Raw genomic sequence first — 19,483 nt, 5'->3', positions numbered from 1 at the left:
TGGTGGAGCTTTGGAGAATATTCGTTCTCTTTGTCAGACATGATGTTATGCATGAAACAGAAAATTCACAGCATATACACCCAGCAGTAATCATCAAAGGGCATTTACAAAAATTTAACACAACAGATTGATAAATATAGAGACATCTTAGCTACTACAGGATGACAATAAACACACTAAAAACCTGTGAGGAGTAACAAGAGAGCTCTGGCTCTTATATGTCAGTGGCCTCCAGGTCAGAGATAGGGGGTCATAAAGCTGGGGACATTGTACAATAGCACAAGGGAGGTGTCTGGGTGATGACTGTGTCATTGTGTGTGTCAGGTTCCTATAAGGTGTCAGGACGTCACTGTCTATTTCTCCATGGAGGAGTGGGAGTATATAGAAGGACACAAGGATCTATACAAGGACATCATGACAGCGAATGGCTGCCCAGGAATGAACAATGGCAGAGACTACATGGATTCGAGCATATTAGACATTACCACAGAGATGATCTCCTTGATAACCGGAGAGGTGAGAGTCTCCCAGGACACGGCTCTTATCTCTAGGAATAACAGCGGGAAATGACTGGAGAGGTGAAGGGTTCTTAGGATCTATGTAGTGATCAGTGTCTCCCCATACACAGGATTACACAGTAGTGAAGAAGTCGTCTGGTGAGTGTGTGACCCCCCGTGTGTCAGGAGGATGGACCCAGAGCCCCATCACCGAGCCTCCACCTCATTCACTGATACATGAGCAGAAGATCCTAGAACTTACCTCCAGGATCACTGAGCTGCTGAGCGGAGAGGTGAGCGCTGCCGGGAATGCTGGGACATTGTACAATAACACAAGGGAGGGGTCTGGGTGATGACTGTGTCATTGTGGGTGTCAGGTTCCTATAAGGTGTCAGGACGTCACTGTCTATTTCTCCATGGAGGAGTGGGAGTATATAGAAGGACACAAGGACCAGTACAAGGACATCATGATGGAGGACCACCAGCCCCTCACATCACCAGGTAAGAGGAGACCTTCCTGATTATAGAGGACAGAGCAGGTGTGAGGTCACCTCCTCCATCATCTCATCATCACATATAGACAATGTATCAGTCACTGTGTATATTCCCTATAGATGGATCCAGTCCGAGAAATCCTCCAGAGAGATGTCCCAGTCCTAAGGATTCCCGAGATATTACACAAGAACCAGAGAGATGTCCCAGTCCTGGAGATTCCCGAGATATTACACAGGAACCAGAGAGATGTCCCAGTCCTGAAGGTTCCCGGGATATTAAAGAGGAACCAGAGGAGAACGTCCCACTGGATCATCAGGTAGATGGAGCTGAGATTCCTGTAAATCCTCTATAGATTGATGTTATGGAGCTTCTACTTACCTTCAGAGGAGAGTGTGTCTATGTGGTCACTGGTGAGTGTGACAGGTTGAGCCTCAGATGGTCTGAGTCCCTTCTTCTACACTGCGATTTACCCAAATATGGGCCCTAGACTAAGAATATAACAATCAAACCCACTTCAGGGACCTTGGGACAAAATGTCTCCAGTGCACAACGTCCCGCTCTATGCTGCTGTGTTTTATGAATGTTATTAATCATATAGACTTGTTTCTGTCGTCTTTTTGACATTTTTGATGAAAGAATAATTCTCATTTTTACTATGTGACTTTTTTAAGTGTTTCTATTTTCCTCTTTACACACAAATGAAAATGAAGGTGTTTTATTATGAAAGCAGTGATGTCCCTCAGGATCAACTAAAATCAATTAATGCAGCAAAATTCTAAAAAATCTTTATGTTAATGTGTAGGGATTCTGGATGATGATATTGATCCTGTGTAATCATAACTGGAGGAGACCCTTCTACCTATAAGACACATTGGCACTTACCTTATCTTTTACAGGAAACTTCTGGTGGAAGGAGGAGCAGAGAGGAAATCCCCTCATCAGTGACAGAGGAGGGTAAGAGCCTTTCATGTATCTTGTGGTTTATTCTTCCCTTATACATTGCAGGAGGAGATTATATCTTAAAGGGATTAGCCACTATTTTACATAAAGTGTCATTACTGCCTTGTAGATAATCTCTATATGTTTATCAATTGATTCAGCAGTCCTGCTACTTACTTTTGTCCTGTTTGCAGAACCTCGATGCTTTTTTTATACTCTGCAGAATAGGTGGAGCTGTAGCAGCAGGAATGACTCATCCTGCTCCCTCCCTCTTGCTGTCTTGTTATTACGGATGGACTGTTATAGAGAGGGCGTGACGTCACATGGACAACCTGGAGCAGAGACTGAAGCTGTGTATATATGCAGGGTGCACCGCGCTCAGAACACGGAGAGGCTGAGGCTCTCACAGGAGAGAGTTATTCAAAAGTGTCCAACTCCTTTAATGGTGGAGATGTAGATAAGTTATCAAGTGATAAGTATGACATGGAGATTATTTTCTGCCAGATCTGGTCCTCAGCATGGAGTTCTCTAACAAAGTAGAACGTATCTTGGACATTTTGGATTGTTGGGTAGTGAGGAGATGACAGGGAAATAATTTTGCCCTGGGGTGGAGAAGGGACCAGGTTATCAACTTGAATGTTCCATATAAAATATTCCATTATTTACTTCCACTTGTTAAAGGAAATTTACCATAAGGAATCGACTTTTGGAAAGATTCCCCATCCGGGGCAGTAGCTGCATTCTTTTTTTCACTAATTCTTGGATGCAGCTGCTGCTGATAGTAAGTTTAATCCTCAAATATACGGATTAATTTTAGAGGCTACTGGGGTGTGGAGTAGCCTCAGACTTTGTAGACAATACAAACCCGTCTTTACACACTGCAGCCCGTTCTTCTAGCGCATCTTCAGCAGCAATTGCTCTGCACAAGCGCAGTAGCTCCTGCTCCACTGCCGGTGACACATCTGCTGCTTGAGAGCTTGTGCAGTATCTTTCATTCGTCTGTAGGGCCGGGTCTGTAGTGGCTACTGGGGGTGCGGAGTAGCCTTCACCCCTGAGCTGTCTGAGGCTACTCCACATCCCCAGTAACCTTTGAAATTAATTTGCATATTTGAGGATTGAACTTTATTTCGGCAGTAGATGATCCAAGAATTAAGGAAAAATGGGATGCAGCTGCTGCCCGGACAGGGACACTACCATGAGGAATCTTTCCATAAGTAGATTTCCTTTCAAACATTCTGGAAAGAAACCAAGGACCAAGGTGTCATCTGCCCATGATCGTGTTACCATCATGGCTGGACCTGTAGTTTTGGAGGTTTGATGGGTCTAATGGTCACGTGATCAGTCATCAGTCACATGACGTAGTACATATGTCTATACCGGCCTCTGATCTGTCGGCTGTACGCTGATACACGTCTTAGCTGTTGTACTGATATACATTATTTTGTATTGTTGTTTCTTTTCAGGTGAAGACCAGAGGAATAGTGTCCATCCACCTCTTCCTTCATCTTCCTGCCATGAAGTGGACGATAATGAATCAGAAGTTGGCAAAACAGGACAACATGAAATGTTTCTTACAAGGGAAACGCCCTTTTCTTGTTCAGAATGTGGGAAATATTTTCCCAACAATTCATATCTTCTTATTCATCAGTGGATTCATACAGGGGAGAAGCCATTTCAATGTTCAAAATGTGGGAAATGTTTCATCCAGAAGTCAATACTTGATGAGCATCAGAAGCTTCACACAACGGAGATGCCATTTCCATGTTCAGTTTGTGGGAAATGTTTCTCCCGCAAGTCAAGACTTGTTGAACATCAGAGAACTCACACAGGGGAGAAGCCGTTTTCATGTCCAGTATGCAGGAAATGTTTTACACATATAAGCAGTCTTACAGCACATTCGAAAACTCACAAAGGGGCGAGGCCATTTTCATGTCCTGAATGTGGTAAATGTTTCAGCTGCAGATCACTACTCGTTCAACATCAGAGAATTCACACAGCGGAGAAGCCGTTTTCATGTACAGAATGCGGGAAACATTTCACCTTCCAATCAGAACTTGTTCAGCATCAGAGAATTCACACAGGGGAGAAGCCATTTCCATGTTCAGAATGCGGGAAACGCTTTCCACATAAAAGCAGTCTTACGGTACATATGAAAACTCACACAGGGGAGAATCAACTTTCATGTTCAGAATGTGATAAATATTTCAGCTGCAGATCAGTACTTGTTCAACATCAGAGAACTCACACAGGGGAGAAGCCGTTTCCATGTTCAGAATGCGGGAAATGTTTTTCATATAAAAGAAGTCTTACGGTACATTTGAAAACTCACACAGGGGAGAAGCCATTTTCATGTACTGAATGTGGGAAATGTTTCAGCTGCAGAGAACTGCTTGTTCGACATCAGAAAATTCACACAGGGGAGAAGCCGTTTTCATGCTCAGAATGTGGAAAATGTTTCGTCTGCAGATCAGAACTTGTTCAACATCAGAGAACTCACACAGGGGAGAAGCCATTTTCATGTTTAGAATGTGGTAAATGTTTCAGCTGCAGATCACTACTTGTTTTACATCAGAGAACTCACACAGGGGAGAAGCCATTTTCATGTTCAGAATGTGGTAAATGTTTCCGCTGCAGATCAGAACTTAATCGGCATCAGAGAACTCACACAGGGGAGAATCAGCTTTCATGTTCACAATGCGGTAAATGGTTCAGCTGCAGATCACAACTTAATCGACATCAGCGAATCCACACAGGGGAGAAGCCGTTTCCATGTTCAGAATGCGGGAAACGTTTTCCATATAAAAGCAGTCTTACAGCACATTTGAAAACTCACACAGGGGAGAAGCCATTTTAATTTTCATTCCATTTTAAAAATGTAGGACACGTTTCCGACATGAAGAACATCCCTTGAAAGCTCAAAAGGAAAACCCATTTTTATGTGTAAACATCTTTATAAGTGAAATCTTAAAGCGCAAACTCTAATAAAAACATGTTTGCAAAAATTAATATCTCCTGTGATGCAGAGCAGCTTTACCTTTGTTACCTATGTGGAGGATTTGGCCCAGTAGAGACCGTGGTAGCGGGGTGCTGTGGTGCAGTTCAAGACAGTGACACCAAGGTAAAGTCCAAAACAGTTCTCGCCTGCGTTTATTGCAGCAGGAACAAAATAAAACAGCCTTCACATTCAGGCATCAAAACAAATAATATCCTACCCGTCAGGGTGCTAACTACACAGTGATTCTCTAACTCACCACTACAAAATACTTTCGCTGTTTCAGGCACAGAGGTCAGGGCTGTGTGCTCTCCAGCCTCCTGTCAGAGAGACCACACTCTCAGCTCAGCTCAGCGGCTTTATGCAGGCTGATTAGGCTGCTACCTCCACCTGTGTCCAAGGTGCTGGACACCACAACCTCAGCACTAAGGCCTTGCATAATAGGAAAACCTAGGGGAAACATACCGCCCATACACAGTTAACCCCTTCAGTGTCTCACACCTATTTACACAGGAAACTAGGGGGGACTCGGGGGGAGTGAGGGAGTAGGTAGCAGGAGGAGAAGGGGTGGGTGCAGAGAGATAAAGGGAGACCCTGACAGCGTGCTTAGCAATGGGATTCATATACAGGGTCAGGACAGACACGGAGTCTACAAAATAACGTCCAATCTCCGTAGAAAGCCAATGGGGGGGGTGTGGGTTTGTTGGGATTGGACACCATGACCGGTATTTAGTGATATTAGGAACCTCAAGGTCTCCACGCAACCCATGGTGAAATGTAGAGACGGCTCCTCTGGACAGTTCTATGTCTTTGGAGCTCCACTGCCCATCAGATTCATTGATAAATCTTCTTAGGCTCTAATTGTAGTTTGGGATTTTTGTTATTATTAAGAAGTAGCAAGAAATTTGCAAAATAAATCTAGCTTAGCACGAGCTGTTGTTCTACATTGCACCAGATTAACGAAGTAGCAGATATAGTCCTGTGAAAAAAAAACTTCGATGCAACATTTGAGATTTTTTTTTTTTTACGCCACAATAGCCCAACAAAACCAATGATAAATAACCCCCATTGTCTGAATTGTTATTTGGATATTACTATGGACCAGGATTGGAAAAGCTGTGAAGGGGGATAAAAGGCGAATTTAAAAGATTTTGGGTCTCGGCTCTATAAAAAATCAAACTTTTTTCTATTAAAACATGAAAATGGAGCGACATGACTATGCCGACTAAACTGCTGACAAGTTTCGCGTCTATTGTTTAGTAGGGATAGTCATGTCACTGCATTTTATGTTTACTCCATGTTTATTAAAGGAAAACCGCACGTAGATACAGTTTTCATAGTATGAAGGGTGGTCTCACAGGACCCCAACAGTTGAACATAACCAGCATCAGGTTATAACAGATTAATAAGCTGTAGGAATGTGAGGACGTAATCGTAGCATGTTGTAGGGATTTCCCTCACCCGTTCCACTGGTAAGATAACATACTGAAGGCAGATGTAGGGGAGACAAACGAGACAAGACAAGGGCAGGGAAGGAGCAGGAGAAGGGATATAGAGCGGCCGCCAAGTCATCTCTCTCGGACGTACTCCGCCAACTGAGCGTAACCATACTACCCAGTAGTTTTAGGTAAAGAGATCCTGAAAGGCCGGAGTCGACTGAAATTCCTCCCAAGGAGCAGAGGCCATAGTTGTTTTGGCCGGATCTGGTGCGTCATCGGCCAACAGCTCCTCCATTCTGCATATAAATCAGAGCTCTTGTATCCACTCCACTGAAGCTTTCGCCGTCCTCCCTGCTGTGAGAAAGTGGTGAAGGAGGCTCTTTTTAATGGGGGAGATGGAGCCCGGAAACAGCAAGAGAAGAGCGACCTGTGGGCTACACTGGAAGATCTTCCCAGAAACCCTGCTGTAGGTGTCAAACACCATTCACCAACGAGCGACTCCACCCGACAAGCAGAATGGAACCCACCTCCACCAAACTTCCGAGACTTCTGGATAGATCCTGTGAAGCGTGAGGGGCACCTGTGATAGAATCTTATAATTTTTCTCCTGTGCACTGCAGGGTAGGGGCAGTTTGTGGAGAATAAGAAGGCTTTTTCCCACTCTGCTTCGGTGAGGGATGACGACAGTTCTGTCTCCCAGGCCGCCACAAACCCTGGGTTCCCCCCCGAGAGGAGTCAGTGAGTAGGATAGCATACAACTGGGATAGCACATCGGCAGGGGGGATGGGAGCCTGAGGACGGCCACTAGGACATGGGATGCCCCAAATCTAGAATCAGAGTCAGAGCTGACATAGGACACTAGCTGTTGGTATTCCAACCAGGACAGAGGGGAGCTTGGTTTGGAGGCTCGCAAGCTGTCCACGATGGGCACGATATCTCCGCTCACCACCTCTCCCATAAGGGTATCTGCTCCTATAGGAGGAATCTCCTCCTATTCTGGGAGATATAGCTAGGTTGTTAACTCGTTAAGGACGGAGCCAGTTTACAGCTTAAGGCTCAGCCCGATTTTTTGGATTCTGACTGGCGTCGCTTTATATGGTTATAACTTTTGAACTCTTTTACTTATCGAAACGATTCTGAGACTGTTTTTATCCCACATGTTGTGCTTCATTTTAGTGGTAAATGTTGGCTGATAAGTTTTACGTTTATTTACAAAAAAAAAACTTGCCATTGTCGAAAATGTCTGGATAATTTATTTTGATGTCACGCGGATTACAAAACGAATAGCGATTTTCCAAATTTTCAGAATTGACTATTTTGGGGATAAATCCCGTTTGAATGAAATTTTACATATTTAGCATCAAAAACCCCCAAAATATCAATTTTCAAATCTGCACCCCTCAAACTATCAGAAACAGCTTTTAGGAAGATTGTTAACCCCCTGAGATCTTCATAGTAATGAAATCAAAATGGAGGTGAAAATTAGAATGGTCACATTGGGCGCGTTTTCCCGACGTGTTACCCGAATATTTCCGATTTGCGCCGATTGTACCTGAATTGCCCCGGATTTTGGCGCACGCGATCGGATTGTGGCGCATCGGCGCCGGCATGCGCGCGACGGAAATCGGGGGGCGTGGCCGAACGAAAACCCGACGTATTCGGAAAAAAACGCCGCATTTAAGAACGGAAAATGTCTAGCTCGGGACGCGCTTACCTTCACTCAGCCCGAGCCGGTGAACTCCAGTGCGTTCAGATGCTTTTCAGCGCAGCAGCGCCACCTGGTGGACGGCGGAGGAACTACCTTATTAAATCCCGGCCGGACCCGAATCCAGCGCAGAGAACGCGCCGCTGGATCGCGAATGGACCGGGTAAGTAAATGTGCCCCATTGTGCCGGTTATACGTTCATTTAGCCCTAAAATTTACACATTTCCAAAAGATAAAATCCACCATACAATTTCTCCCAAGTGCAGAGACCCCCCACGTGGCTGTTACTTGTTTTATGGGCGCACAGCGAGGCGCAGGAGGGAAGGAGGGACCTGCAGCTGCAAGGATTTGAGTTTCCTCATTGGCCCCTTTTGTAGGCCATAAAATTTTCGCTTTTTCGTTATTGGGGCCATGTGACGGTATTTTTTTTTTCCAGGAGGAGATGCTTTTTCCATTGTTACCATTTTGGGGTTGTTATCACCTATTGTTGAAAACTTAGAACTTTTTTTTGAGGGCAGGAGTAGAAAATAATCAATTCTGTACTGGATTTTTTCCTTTTTTTTTTTTTCGTGTTCACCGTATATCCTAATAATCCTGTTATCTTTATTCTATGGGTCGATACGATTACGGGGACACCAGACTTGAATATTTTTTCTTACGTTTTACTAAATTTGCCAAATAAAACCCTTATGTGGGAAAAATCTATCATTTTTGCATCGCCGTCTTCCAAGTGGTGTAACATTTTTACTTTTTGGCTACGGAGCTGGTGATGGCTTGTTTTTTGCGGGAGATGTTGTACTTTGCACCTGTATCATTCTGGAGTACATATGTTTTTTTGAACACTTTTTATTGCATTTTTGTGGGATTCACTAGGTAAAAATAATCATTTTTACCAGGTTTTTAACAGTTTTTTTCTAACGGCGTTCCTCGTACGGGTTCAATAATTATTTACTTTTATTCTACAGGTTGTTATGGATGCGGTGATACTATATGTGTGGGGTTTGTGTTAGGAGGTGGGGTGTTGGCTATATGTTACAGCCGGCACCCCGTTTCCCTATGCCAGTTCGGCTCAGTCACCAGTCACCGCTGAGCGTCAAGAAGTTAAATAAGGGGGTAAGAGTGCCCTTTAGTGTGACCAGGGAGACCCGGTACACCAATCTATCCCATTCATGAAAGGGGAGAAGAGAGAGTGTGTGAATCTCTCAGGTCGTTGGGCCTGCTGCAGCCACGGGATAGTCCGAAGGTGGGGATGGGTAGGATCTGTCTCTAAGGACTCCCACTGTTTGGATACATTGTGATATTGCCAGTCAGTTCGGCGCATGAGCACAGTTGCTGAGTGATATAGTTTGGGGTCTGGGAGGCCCACCCCACTGCAGATTTAGGTCTGGCCAGAGTAGCATAGCTGATCCAACTTGTCTCACCTCCCCATGCAAATCTCCAGAAGGCTGAGTGAAGGCTAGTGAAGAAGGACCCGGCGGAACTGTATGGAGGCCTTTAAGGGACTGGGGTGTGAAGGTGGTGCATGAAGAAAGCCTGTTAAAGACCCTGGTGAGGAAGGGGACTACCCCCTGTCTTAGAATTTTATAAAAAATGGTGTGTGAACCCGTCGGGTCCTGGGGATTTGCCTGCCAGGATTAGTTTTATCACCTTTGAGACCTCTTGTTCGTTGATGTCCTCTTCAAGGGACCCCCTATCCTGCTCGCCCAAGCGTTTCTGCTATATATGCATTAATTTTGGCCTGAATTTGCTCCGAGGTCATGTCTGTATTGGCCCTAGATGTCATAGAGTTCTTGGTAATAGGAGCGGAAGAGGTCAGAGATATTGATAGGGTCATGGAATACTTTCCCCCCATTTCTCCATTTTTTGGATGCAGATGGCAGTTGACCTCCGGTGGAGGATCCTCACCAGGGGCCCACCGCATTTGTCGGAGTGTTCATAAATTAACCGCTTGTTCCTAAGGTGTGTGTGATCTAGTATGTTCCTCAATTCCTCTATGGTGTTAAGTAGCTCATTCAGAACCTTGTGGGCTGTCTCTAGTATATGAATTTTACCAAGCATGTCCTGGATTTTGCAGCCTTTTCCGGCGCGTTCCATGTTTGATGAATTCTCCCCGGATCGCTCCCTTTTATATTTCACACTGCACTGGTAGGGGGTCTGTTCATCTGTGTGGATCTCAAGAAAGCTAGAGATCCACTGCCTGATGTCTGCCATACAAACTGCATCCTTAAGTGAATTGTCATTTAAGTGCCTGGCCCAGGGGGTAAAAAATAAACCCGGTACCTTCCACGTTCAGGGTTACTGAGATAGGGGCGAGTGGTCTGACCATAGTGCCGGGGCGATGGTGGCCATAGGCTACAAGGCCAGGGCATGGTGGCTCAGCCAGAACATGTCGATATAACTGTAGAACTGATGGGCAGTGGAATAATAAGAGTTTGCGTGGGCGTGGTTTAAGGATGAGCCACACATCCACTAGTTGCAAATCTTGTATGGCATGTTGTAGGGAACGCATCTGGGAGGGGGCTATAGGGAGTCTGGGGTTTGAGCAGTCCGAGTGTGGCTCCATTATAAAATCGAAGTCGCCAGGATTGAATGGCAGGCCGCAATCTGCCCTTTGTTAGGGAAGTAGAGGGAAGCAAGCGTAACCAGGTGCCCCCACTGCCTCACTTTAGGACTTAGTGTCCCTCAGGACCAATTTTAGTATCCAGTACATCATGTGCCAACCTCCTGTGGATCGCAATAGAGACTCCTCTGGATTTGGTTGCTGGATTTGTGCTGTGAAACTAGAATGTGTAGTATCTGTCTCGTAGCTTCGGGATGTGGTCATATATCTGGTTGCGTTTCTGGGGAACATTCAGTCCCCGCACATTAAGAGAGTAGCACGTTATGGGAGCCATTGGGGAAACACTGCGGGGAGGGGGTAAGCGTGGGAATAAGGTGAACAGGTAACACTGAAGACGTGTGAGGAAAGCGAGGTCTGAACAGACACTAAAGAAAAGGTAACAAATGAACACACACAATGGTTGGGTAACACTGGTGGGGTCAAGGACCAGGAAGGTCTAACCACCTCTGACTCTGGCCAGAAAAGTCAGAAGCACCCCAATGGGAAGCGGGCTTACTACGAAGGGGGCTTCCCTCCAGTCCCCCCCCCCCACTCCCACCCTAGATTGAACGTAAACTTGAGTAAGTAATGTAAATTGTAGGCATCGGAACAAAAGCAATACATTTGGTGAGGGCGGACATCACGGACGAAACCCTGGAAAAGAGGGTAATCACTCGAACAGTTAACTTGGACCATATTTGTTGTTCCCTCTCTCTCCCTCTTAATGGCATCATACCCGCTTATTAAACAGAGCACCCATGTTTGGGCGCCAGAGGTCCCTGTAAGAGAATTTTGCTGACTGGCAAGGCCGGTTTTAACATGAGGGTTTATGCACCAGGGGAGGTGGTGGGGGTTATAACCCTTCCAGGAGGAGTATACAGGGCCATCACGGAACCTATTGACCAGTTGCCCTCAAGTTGTGGCCCTCTGCCTCGGCGGGCCCCTAATATGGCTGCGTCCTCTCTGTGGTTGTGGTGGCAAGTCCCACCTCCCTCCCCGAGGGAGCATGGAGAGGTATGGCCAGTCCTGTATTTTGACTGGGAGTAAAGCAAGGTCTGGTGACGGCCAAAAAGTCATCCGGATGGCGAATAGTAAATGAAAGGAAAGCCCCATGAGTATTGTAAATGGCAATCTTGGAGAACTGCCAGTAGGGGCGCAAAGCTCTGTGTTTCTGCATAGTGAGGTGGTAAAGGTCCGGTAGGAATTGAATAGGATGAAGGACTCAGGGAGACCTCGTACCCTTATGTTGTTCCTCTTCCCCAGTTCTCAGCATCGTCAATGATATCAGCCAGGTTTTGAAGTTGCATAGAATGCATAGCCAGGAGCGGTGGTTAAGTCTTGAGGTAGCAATTGTGGCAGCGTGTTCCCCTATGGATAGCTGCTCCTTGATGACCTCAACCTCAGAACGCAATGTAGCTAGTTCCGCTCTGCAAGACGCTTCTAGCCTGGTCACATAAGATTACATATCATCTCTGGTAGGGATAGCGACAATGTGTGTTCGCAGGTCACTAATGTCTGCCATAGATTTTGTCATATAAAGTGCTTCCTGTGAGGGATAGAAGTCCCCCAAGGAGGTGGGGTAGCAGGCTAGGCTAGCCCTGAGAGAGTGTTCCCTAAGGGAGGCGGGGGAAGGGTGGTCTCAGGCTAGGCCCGGTTCCAAATTGGGCTCCTGCCCCTATGGTCAAGGGCGGACTGGCCATAAGACCCACCTGGAGAAATCCAGGGGGGCCCATTCATTTGGGGCTGGTTTGGGACTGGTGGGGCCGGTGGAAAAATAAAAAAACATGAAACTCACCTTTCCAAGGCTCCTGCTACATGATCCAGTCCGGCCACCGTGACGGCTCCGTACACACCAGCGTCACACAGACTATGACGTCGGCAAGCGGCTACCGTCAAAGTCTGCGGCGACGGTTTGTATACGGGGGAGGGGTGGGCGGAGAGGGCTAGCTCGCTACATACTGGGGGGGCTGGCAGGCTATATACTATATACCCCCGCACCGTACATTACACGCTACACCCACACCCCGCGCCGTACATTAGACGCTACACAGACCCCTGCCCCGTACATTACAAGATACACCCACACCCCTCGCCGTACATTACACGCTACACAGACCCCCGCCCCGTACATTACACGCTACACAGACCCCCCAGCCCTGTACATTACACGCTACACCCCGCGCCGTACATTACACGCTACACAGACCCCCGCCCCGTACATTACACGCTACACCCCGCGCCGTACATTACACGCTACACCCACACCCCGCGCCGTACATTACACGCTACACCCACACCCCGCGCCGTACATTATACGCTACACCCACACCCCGCCACGCACATTACACACTACACAGACCCCCGCCCTGTACATTACACGCGACACAGACCCCCGCGCCATACATTACACGCGACACAGACCCCCGCCCTGTACATTACACACTACACAGACCTTGCGCTGTACATTACAGAGATCCCCGCGCTGTAAATTACACGCTACACAGACCCCGCACTGTACATTACACACTACACAGACCTTGTGCTGTACATTACAGAGACCCCTCGCTCCGTACATTACACGCTACACAGACCCCGCTCCGTACATTACACGCTACATACCCCGCCCTATACATTACACGCTACAGACCCCGCCCTGTACATTACACGCTACACAGACCCCGCCCTGTACATTACACGCTACACAGACCCCGCCCTGTACATTACACGCTACACAGACCCCGCCCTGTACATTACATGCTACACAGACCCCCCACCCTGTACATTACACGCTACACAGACCCCCGCCCTGTACATTACACGCTACACAGACCCCCCCCCCGCCCTGTACATTACACGCTACACAGACCCCGCTCCGTACATTACACACTACACAGACCTTGCGCTGTACGTTACAGAGACCCCTCGCTCCGTACATTACATGCTACACAGAACCCTGCGCCGTACATTACACGCTACACAGACTCCCTGCGCCGTACATTACACGCTACACAGACCCCCGAGCCGTACATTACACACTACACAGACCCCCGAGCCGTACATTACACACTACACAGACCCCCGCCCTGTACATTACACGCTACACAGACCTTGCGCTGTACATTAGAGACCCCCGTGCTGTACATTACATGCTACACAGACCCCGCCCTGTACATTACACAGACCCCGCCCTGTACATTACACGCTACACAGACCCCGCCCTGTACATTACACGCTACACAGTCCCCACCCTGTACATTACACAGACCCGGCCCTGTACACTACACAGACCCCTCCCTGTACATTACACGCTACACAGACCCCGCCCTGTACATTACACGCTACACAGACCCCCGCCCTGTACATTACACGCTACACAGACCTTGCGCTGTACATTACACAGACCCCGCCCTGTACATTACACGCTACACAGACCTTGCGCTGTACATTACACGCTACACAGACCTTGCGCTGTTCATTACACAGACCCAGCCCTGTACATTACACACTACACAGACCCCGCCCTGTACATTACACAGACCCCGCCCTGTACATTACACAGACCTTGCGCTGTACATTACACGCTACACAGACCCCCGCCCTGTACATTACACGCTACACAGACCCCGCCCTGTACATTACACACTACACAGACCCCGCCCTGTACATTACACAAACCCCCGCCCTGTACATTACACGCTACACAGACCCCGCCCTGTACATTACACGCTACACAGACCCCCGCCCTGTACATTACACCCTACACAGACCCCGCCCTGTACATTACACGCTACACAGACCCCCGCCCTGTACATTACACGCTACACAGACCCCCGCCCTGTACATTACACGCTACACAGACCCCCGCCCTGTACATTACACGCTACACAGACCCCCGCCCTGTACATTACACAGACCCCGCGCTGTACATTACACGCTACACAGACCCCGCCCTGTACATTACACGCTACACAGACCCAGCCCTGTACATTACACACTACACAGACCCCGCCCTGTACATTACACAGACCCCGCCCTGTACATTACACAGATCTTGCGCTGTACATTACACGCTACACAGACCCCCGAGCCGTACATTACACGCTACACAGACCCGGCCCTGTACATTACACGCTACACAGACCCCGACCTGTACATTACACAGACCCCGCCCTGTACATTACACAGACCTTGCGCTGTACATTACACGCTACACAGACCCCGCCCTGTACATTACACGCTACACAGACCCCGCCCTGTACATTACACGCTACACAGACCCCCGCCCTGTACATTACACGCTACACAGACCCCCGCCCTGTACATTACACGCTACACAGACCCCCGCCCTGTACATTACACGCTACACAGACCCCCGCCCTGTACATTACACGCTACACAGACCCCCGCCCTGTACATTACACACTACACAGACCCCGCCCTGTACATTACACACTACACAGACCCCGCCCTGTACATTACACAGACCCCGCCCTGTACATTACACAGACCTCGCGCTGTACATTACACGCTACACAGACCCCGCCCTGTACATTACACATTACACAGACCCCGCCCTGTACATTACACGCTACACAGACCCAGCCCTGTACATTACACGCTACACAGACCAAGCCCTGTACATTACACGCTACACAGACCCCCGCCCTGTACATTACACGCTACACAGACCCCCGCCCTGTACATTACACGCTACACAGACCCCCGCCCTGTACATTACACCCTACACAGACCCCCACCCTGTACATTACACGCTACAGACCCCCGCCCTGTACATTACACGCTACACAGACCCCGCCCTGTACATTACACAGACCCCGCCCTGTACATTACACAGACCTTGCGCTGTACATTACACGCTACACAGACCCCGCCCTGTACATTACACGCTACACACACCCCGCCCTGTACATTACACGCTACACAGACCCAGCCCTGTACATTACACGCTACACAGACCCCGCCCTGTACATTACACGCTACACAGACCCCAGCCCTGTACATTACACACTACACAGACCCCGCCCTGTACATTACACAGACCTTGCGCTGTACATTACACGCTACACAGACCCCGCCCTGTACATTACACATTACACAGACCCCGCCCTGTACATTACACGCTACACAGACCCAGCCCTGTACATTACACGCTACACAGACCCCGCGCTGTACATTACACGCTACACAGACCCCGCCCTGTACATTACACAGACCCCGCCCTGTACATTACACAGACCTTGCGCTGTACATTACACGCTACACAGACCCCGCCCTGTACATTACACATTACACAGACCCCGCCCTGTACATTACACGCTACACAGACCCCGCCCTGTACATTACACGCTACACAGACCCCCGCCCTGTACATTACACAGACCCCGCCCTGTACATTACACGCTACACAGACCCCCGCCCTGTACATTACACGCTACACAGACCCCCGCCCTGTACATTACACAGACCCCGCCCTGTACATTACACGCTACACAGACCCCGCCCTGTACATTACACGCTACACAGACCCCGCCCTGTACATTACACGCTACACAGACCCCCGCCCTGTACATTACACAGACCCCGCCCTGTACATTACACGCTACACAGACCCCGCCCTGTACATTACACGCTACACAGACCCCGCCCTGTACATTACACGCTACACAGACCCCGCCCTGTACATTACACGCTACACAGACCCCGCCCTGTACATTACACGCTACACAGACCCCGCCCTGTACATTACACGCTACACAGACCCCGCCCTGTACATTACACACAGGATGAATTAGTTGTAGAGAGACTTCCAGGTCTCATAAGCAACGCCCCGCCTACACTGATCACATGATCTATGACATCATCACAGGTCCTTTATCCACAACTTCTCCTCTATACATCCTGCCGTTGTCCCCCCCATCACAGTCTTGGGGTCACATGAATAGTGGATAGTGAGCACGAGGCCCCGCCCCTCAGTGACATCATACTCTTAGGGTCACATGACTAGTGGATAGTGAGCACGAGGCCCCGCCCCTCAGTGACATCACACTCTTTGGGTCACATGACTAGTGGAGAGCGTCCTGCACTGAGGAGAGGTAAGTGCTCACCTGTGTTCTGTCAGAAATAGCTGAAGAAATTATACAGCAGCTGCGTCATTTTTTCCCTAGAGGAAAGTAACAGAGTTACACAGGAAGAGAAAGATAGAGGGCCGGGGCCACAGGAAGAGAAGGATAGAGGGCCGGGGCCACAGGAAGAGAAGGATAGAGGGCCGGGGCCACAGGAAGAGAAGGATAGAGGGCCGGGGCCACAGGAAGAGAAGGATAGAGGGCCGGGGCCACAGGAAGAGAAGTATAGAGGGCAGGGGCAACAGGAAGAAAAGGATAGAGGGCCGGGGCCACAGGAAGAGAAGGATAGAGGGCAGGGGCAACAGGAAGGGAAGGACAAAGGGCCGGGGCCACAGGAAGAGAAGGATAGAGGGCAGGGGCCACAGGAAGAGAAGGACAGAGGGCAGGGGCCACAGGAAGAGAAGGATAGAGGGCAGAGGCCACAGGAAGAGAAGGATAGAGGGCAGGGGCCACAGGAAGAGAAGGATAGAGGGCTGGGGCCACAGGAAGAGAAGGACAGAGGGCAGGGGCCACAGGAAGAGAAGGATAGAGAGCCGGGGCCACAGGAAGAGAAGTATAGAGGGCCGGGGCCACAGGAAGAGAAGAATAGAGGGCAGGGGCCACAGGAAGAGAAGTATAGAGGGCCGGGGCCACAGGAAGAGAAGAATAGAGGGCAGGGGCCACAGGAAGAGAAGAATAGAGGGCTGGAGCCACAGGAAGAGAAGGACAGAGGGCCGGGGCCACAGGAAGAGAAGGATAGAGGGCAGGGGCCACAGGAAGAGAAGGATAGAGGGCTGGAGCCACAGGAAGAGAAGGACAGAGGGCAGGGGCCACAGGAAGAGAAGGACAGAGGGCCTGGGCCACAGGAAGAGAAGGACAGAGGGCCGGGGCCACAGGGAGAGAAGGACAGAGGGCAGGGGCCACAGGAAGAGGACGATAGAGGGCAGGGGCCACAGGAAGAGAAGGATAGAGGGCAGGGGCCACAGGAAGAGAAGGACAGAGGGCCGGGGCCACAGGGAGAGAAGGACAGAGGGCCTGGGCCACAGGAAGAGAAGGACAGAGGGCCGGGGCCACAGGGAGAGAAGGACAGAGGGCAGGGGCCACAGGAAGAGGACGATAGAGGGCAGGGGCCACAGGAAGAGAAGGATAGAGGGCAGGGGCCACAGGAAGAGAAGGACAGAGGGCCGGGGCCACAGGGAGAGAAGGACAGAGGGCAGGGGCCACAGGAAGAGGACGATAGAGGGCAGGGGCCACAGGAAGAGAAGGATAGAGGGCAGGGGCCACAGGAAGAGAAGGATAGAGGGCAGGGGCCACAGGAAGAGAAGTATAGAGGGCAGGGGCCACAGGAAGAGAAGTATAGAGGGCAGGGGCCACAGGGAGAGAAGGACAGAGGGCAGGGGCCACAGGAAGAGGACGATAGAGGGCAGGGGCCACAGGAAGAGAAGTATAGAGGGCAGGGGCCACAGGAAGAGAAGGATAAAGGGCTGGGGCCACAGGAAGAGAAGAATAGAGGGCAGGGGCCACAGGAAGAGAAGGATAGAGGGCAGGGGCCACAGGAAGAGAAGTATAGAGGGCAGGGGCCACAGGAAGAGAAGGACAGAGGGCAGGGGCCACAGGAAGAGAAGGATAAAGGGCTGGGGCCACAGGAAGAGAAGGACAGAGGGCCGGGGCCACAGGAAGAGAAGAATAGAGGGCAGGGAACACAGGAAGAGAAGAATAGAGGGCAGGGGCCACAGGAAGAGAAGAATAGAGGGCAGGGGCCACAGGAAGAGAAGTATAGAGGGCAGGGGCCACAGGGAGAGAAGGACAGAGGGCAGGGGCCACAGGAAGAGGACGATAGAGGGCAGGGGCCACAGGAAGAGAAGTATAGAGGGCAGGGGCCACAGGAAGAGAAGGATAAAGGGCTGGGGCCACAGGAAGAGAAGAATAGAGGGCAGGGGCCACAGGAAGAGAAGGATAGAGGGCAGGGGCCACAGGAAGAGAAGTATAGAGGGCAGGGGCCACAGGAAGAGAAGGACAGAGGGCAGGGGCCACAGGAAGAGAAGGATAAAGGGCTGGGGCCACAGGAAGAGAAGGACAGAGGGCCGGGGCCACAGGAAGAGAAGAATAGAGGGCAGGGAACACAGGAAGAGAAGAATAGAGGGCAGGGGCCACAGGAAGAGAAGAATAGAGGGCAGGGGCCACAGGAAGAGAAGGATAAAGGGTTGGGGCCACAGGAAGAGAAGTATAGAGGGTCGGGCCACAGAAAGAGAAGTATAGAGGGCAGGGGCCACAGGAAGAGAAGGATAGAGGGCTGGGCCACAGGAAGAAAAGGACAGAGGGCTGGGCCACAGGAAGAAAAGGATAGAGGGCCGGGGCCACAGGAAGAGAAGAATAGAGGGCAGGGGCCACAGGAAGAGAAGAATAGAGGGCAGGGGCCACAGGAAGAGAAGAATAGAGGGCAGGGGCCACAGGAAGAGAAGAAAAGAGGGCTGGGGCCACCTATGGAGGAGGCTGGAGGGCAGAAGGCCACCTGTGGAGGAGGCTGGAGGGCAGGAGGCCACCTGTGGAGGAGGCTGGAGGGCAGGAGGCCACCTGTGGAGGAGGCTGGAGGGCAGGAGGCCACCTGTGGAGGAGGCTGTAGGGCAGGAGGCCACCTGTGGAGGAGGCTGTAGGGCAGGAGGCCACCTGTGGAGGAGGCTGGAGGGCAGGAGGC

General features: G+C 50.0%; 3 protein-coding genes across 3 annotated transcripts in view; 1 reads left to right on the top strand and 2 right to left on the bottom strand.

Annotated features, from left to right (window-relative positions):
• LOC140119779 (uncharacterized) overlaps positions 1 to 19,483 on the bottom strand; it is a 654,457-nt gene that overhangs the window by 346,547 nt on the left and 288,427 nt on the right. The window lies entirely within an intron of this gene.
• The window catches only part of LOC140119822 (uncharacterized), a 661,039-nt gene that overhangs the window by 433,908 nt on the left and 207,648 nt on the right, over positions 1 to 19,483 (bottom strand). The window lies entirely within an intron of this gene.
• LOC140119733 (uncharacterized) overlaps positions 859 to 19,483 on the top strand; it is a 42,776-nt gene continuing 24,151 nt past the window's right edge. The window contains exons 1-6 of the mRNA XM_072139089.1: positions 859 to 998; positions 1,112 to 1,308; positions 1,889 to 1,946; positions 3,395 to 4,775; positions 6,699 to 6,931; positions 11,930 to 12,009. Of these exons, the coding sequence (XP_071995190.1) occupies positions 914 to 998; positions 1,112 to 1,308; positions 1,889 to 1,946; positions 3,395 to 4,775; positions 6,699 to 6,931; positions 11,930 to 12,009 (2,034 nt within the window). The 5' untranslated portion in view covers positions 859 to 913. The remainder of the gene's footprint in view (positions 999 to 1,111; positions 1,309 to 1,888; positions 1,947 to 3,394; positions 4,776 to 6,698; positions 6,932 to 11,929; positions 12,010 to 19,483) is intronic.

This window comes from Engystomops pustulosus, chromosome 2 (genome assembly GCF_040894005.1).
Source record: "Engystomops pustulosus chromosome 2, aEngPut4.maternal, whole genome shotgun sequence".
In the NCBI taxonomy this organism is placed as follows: Eukaryota; Metazoa; Chordata; class Amphibia; order Anura; family Leptodactylidae; genus Engystomops; species Engystomops pustulosus.
The sequence above is the reverse complement of the archived record's forward strand: the minus strand, read 5'-3'. Positions and strand labels throughout refer to the sequence as shown.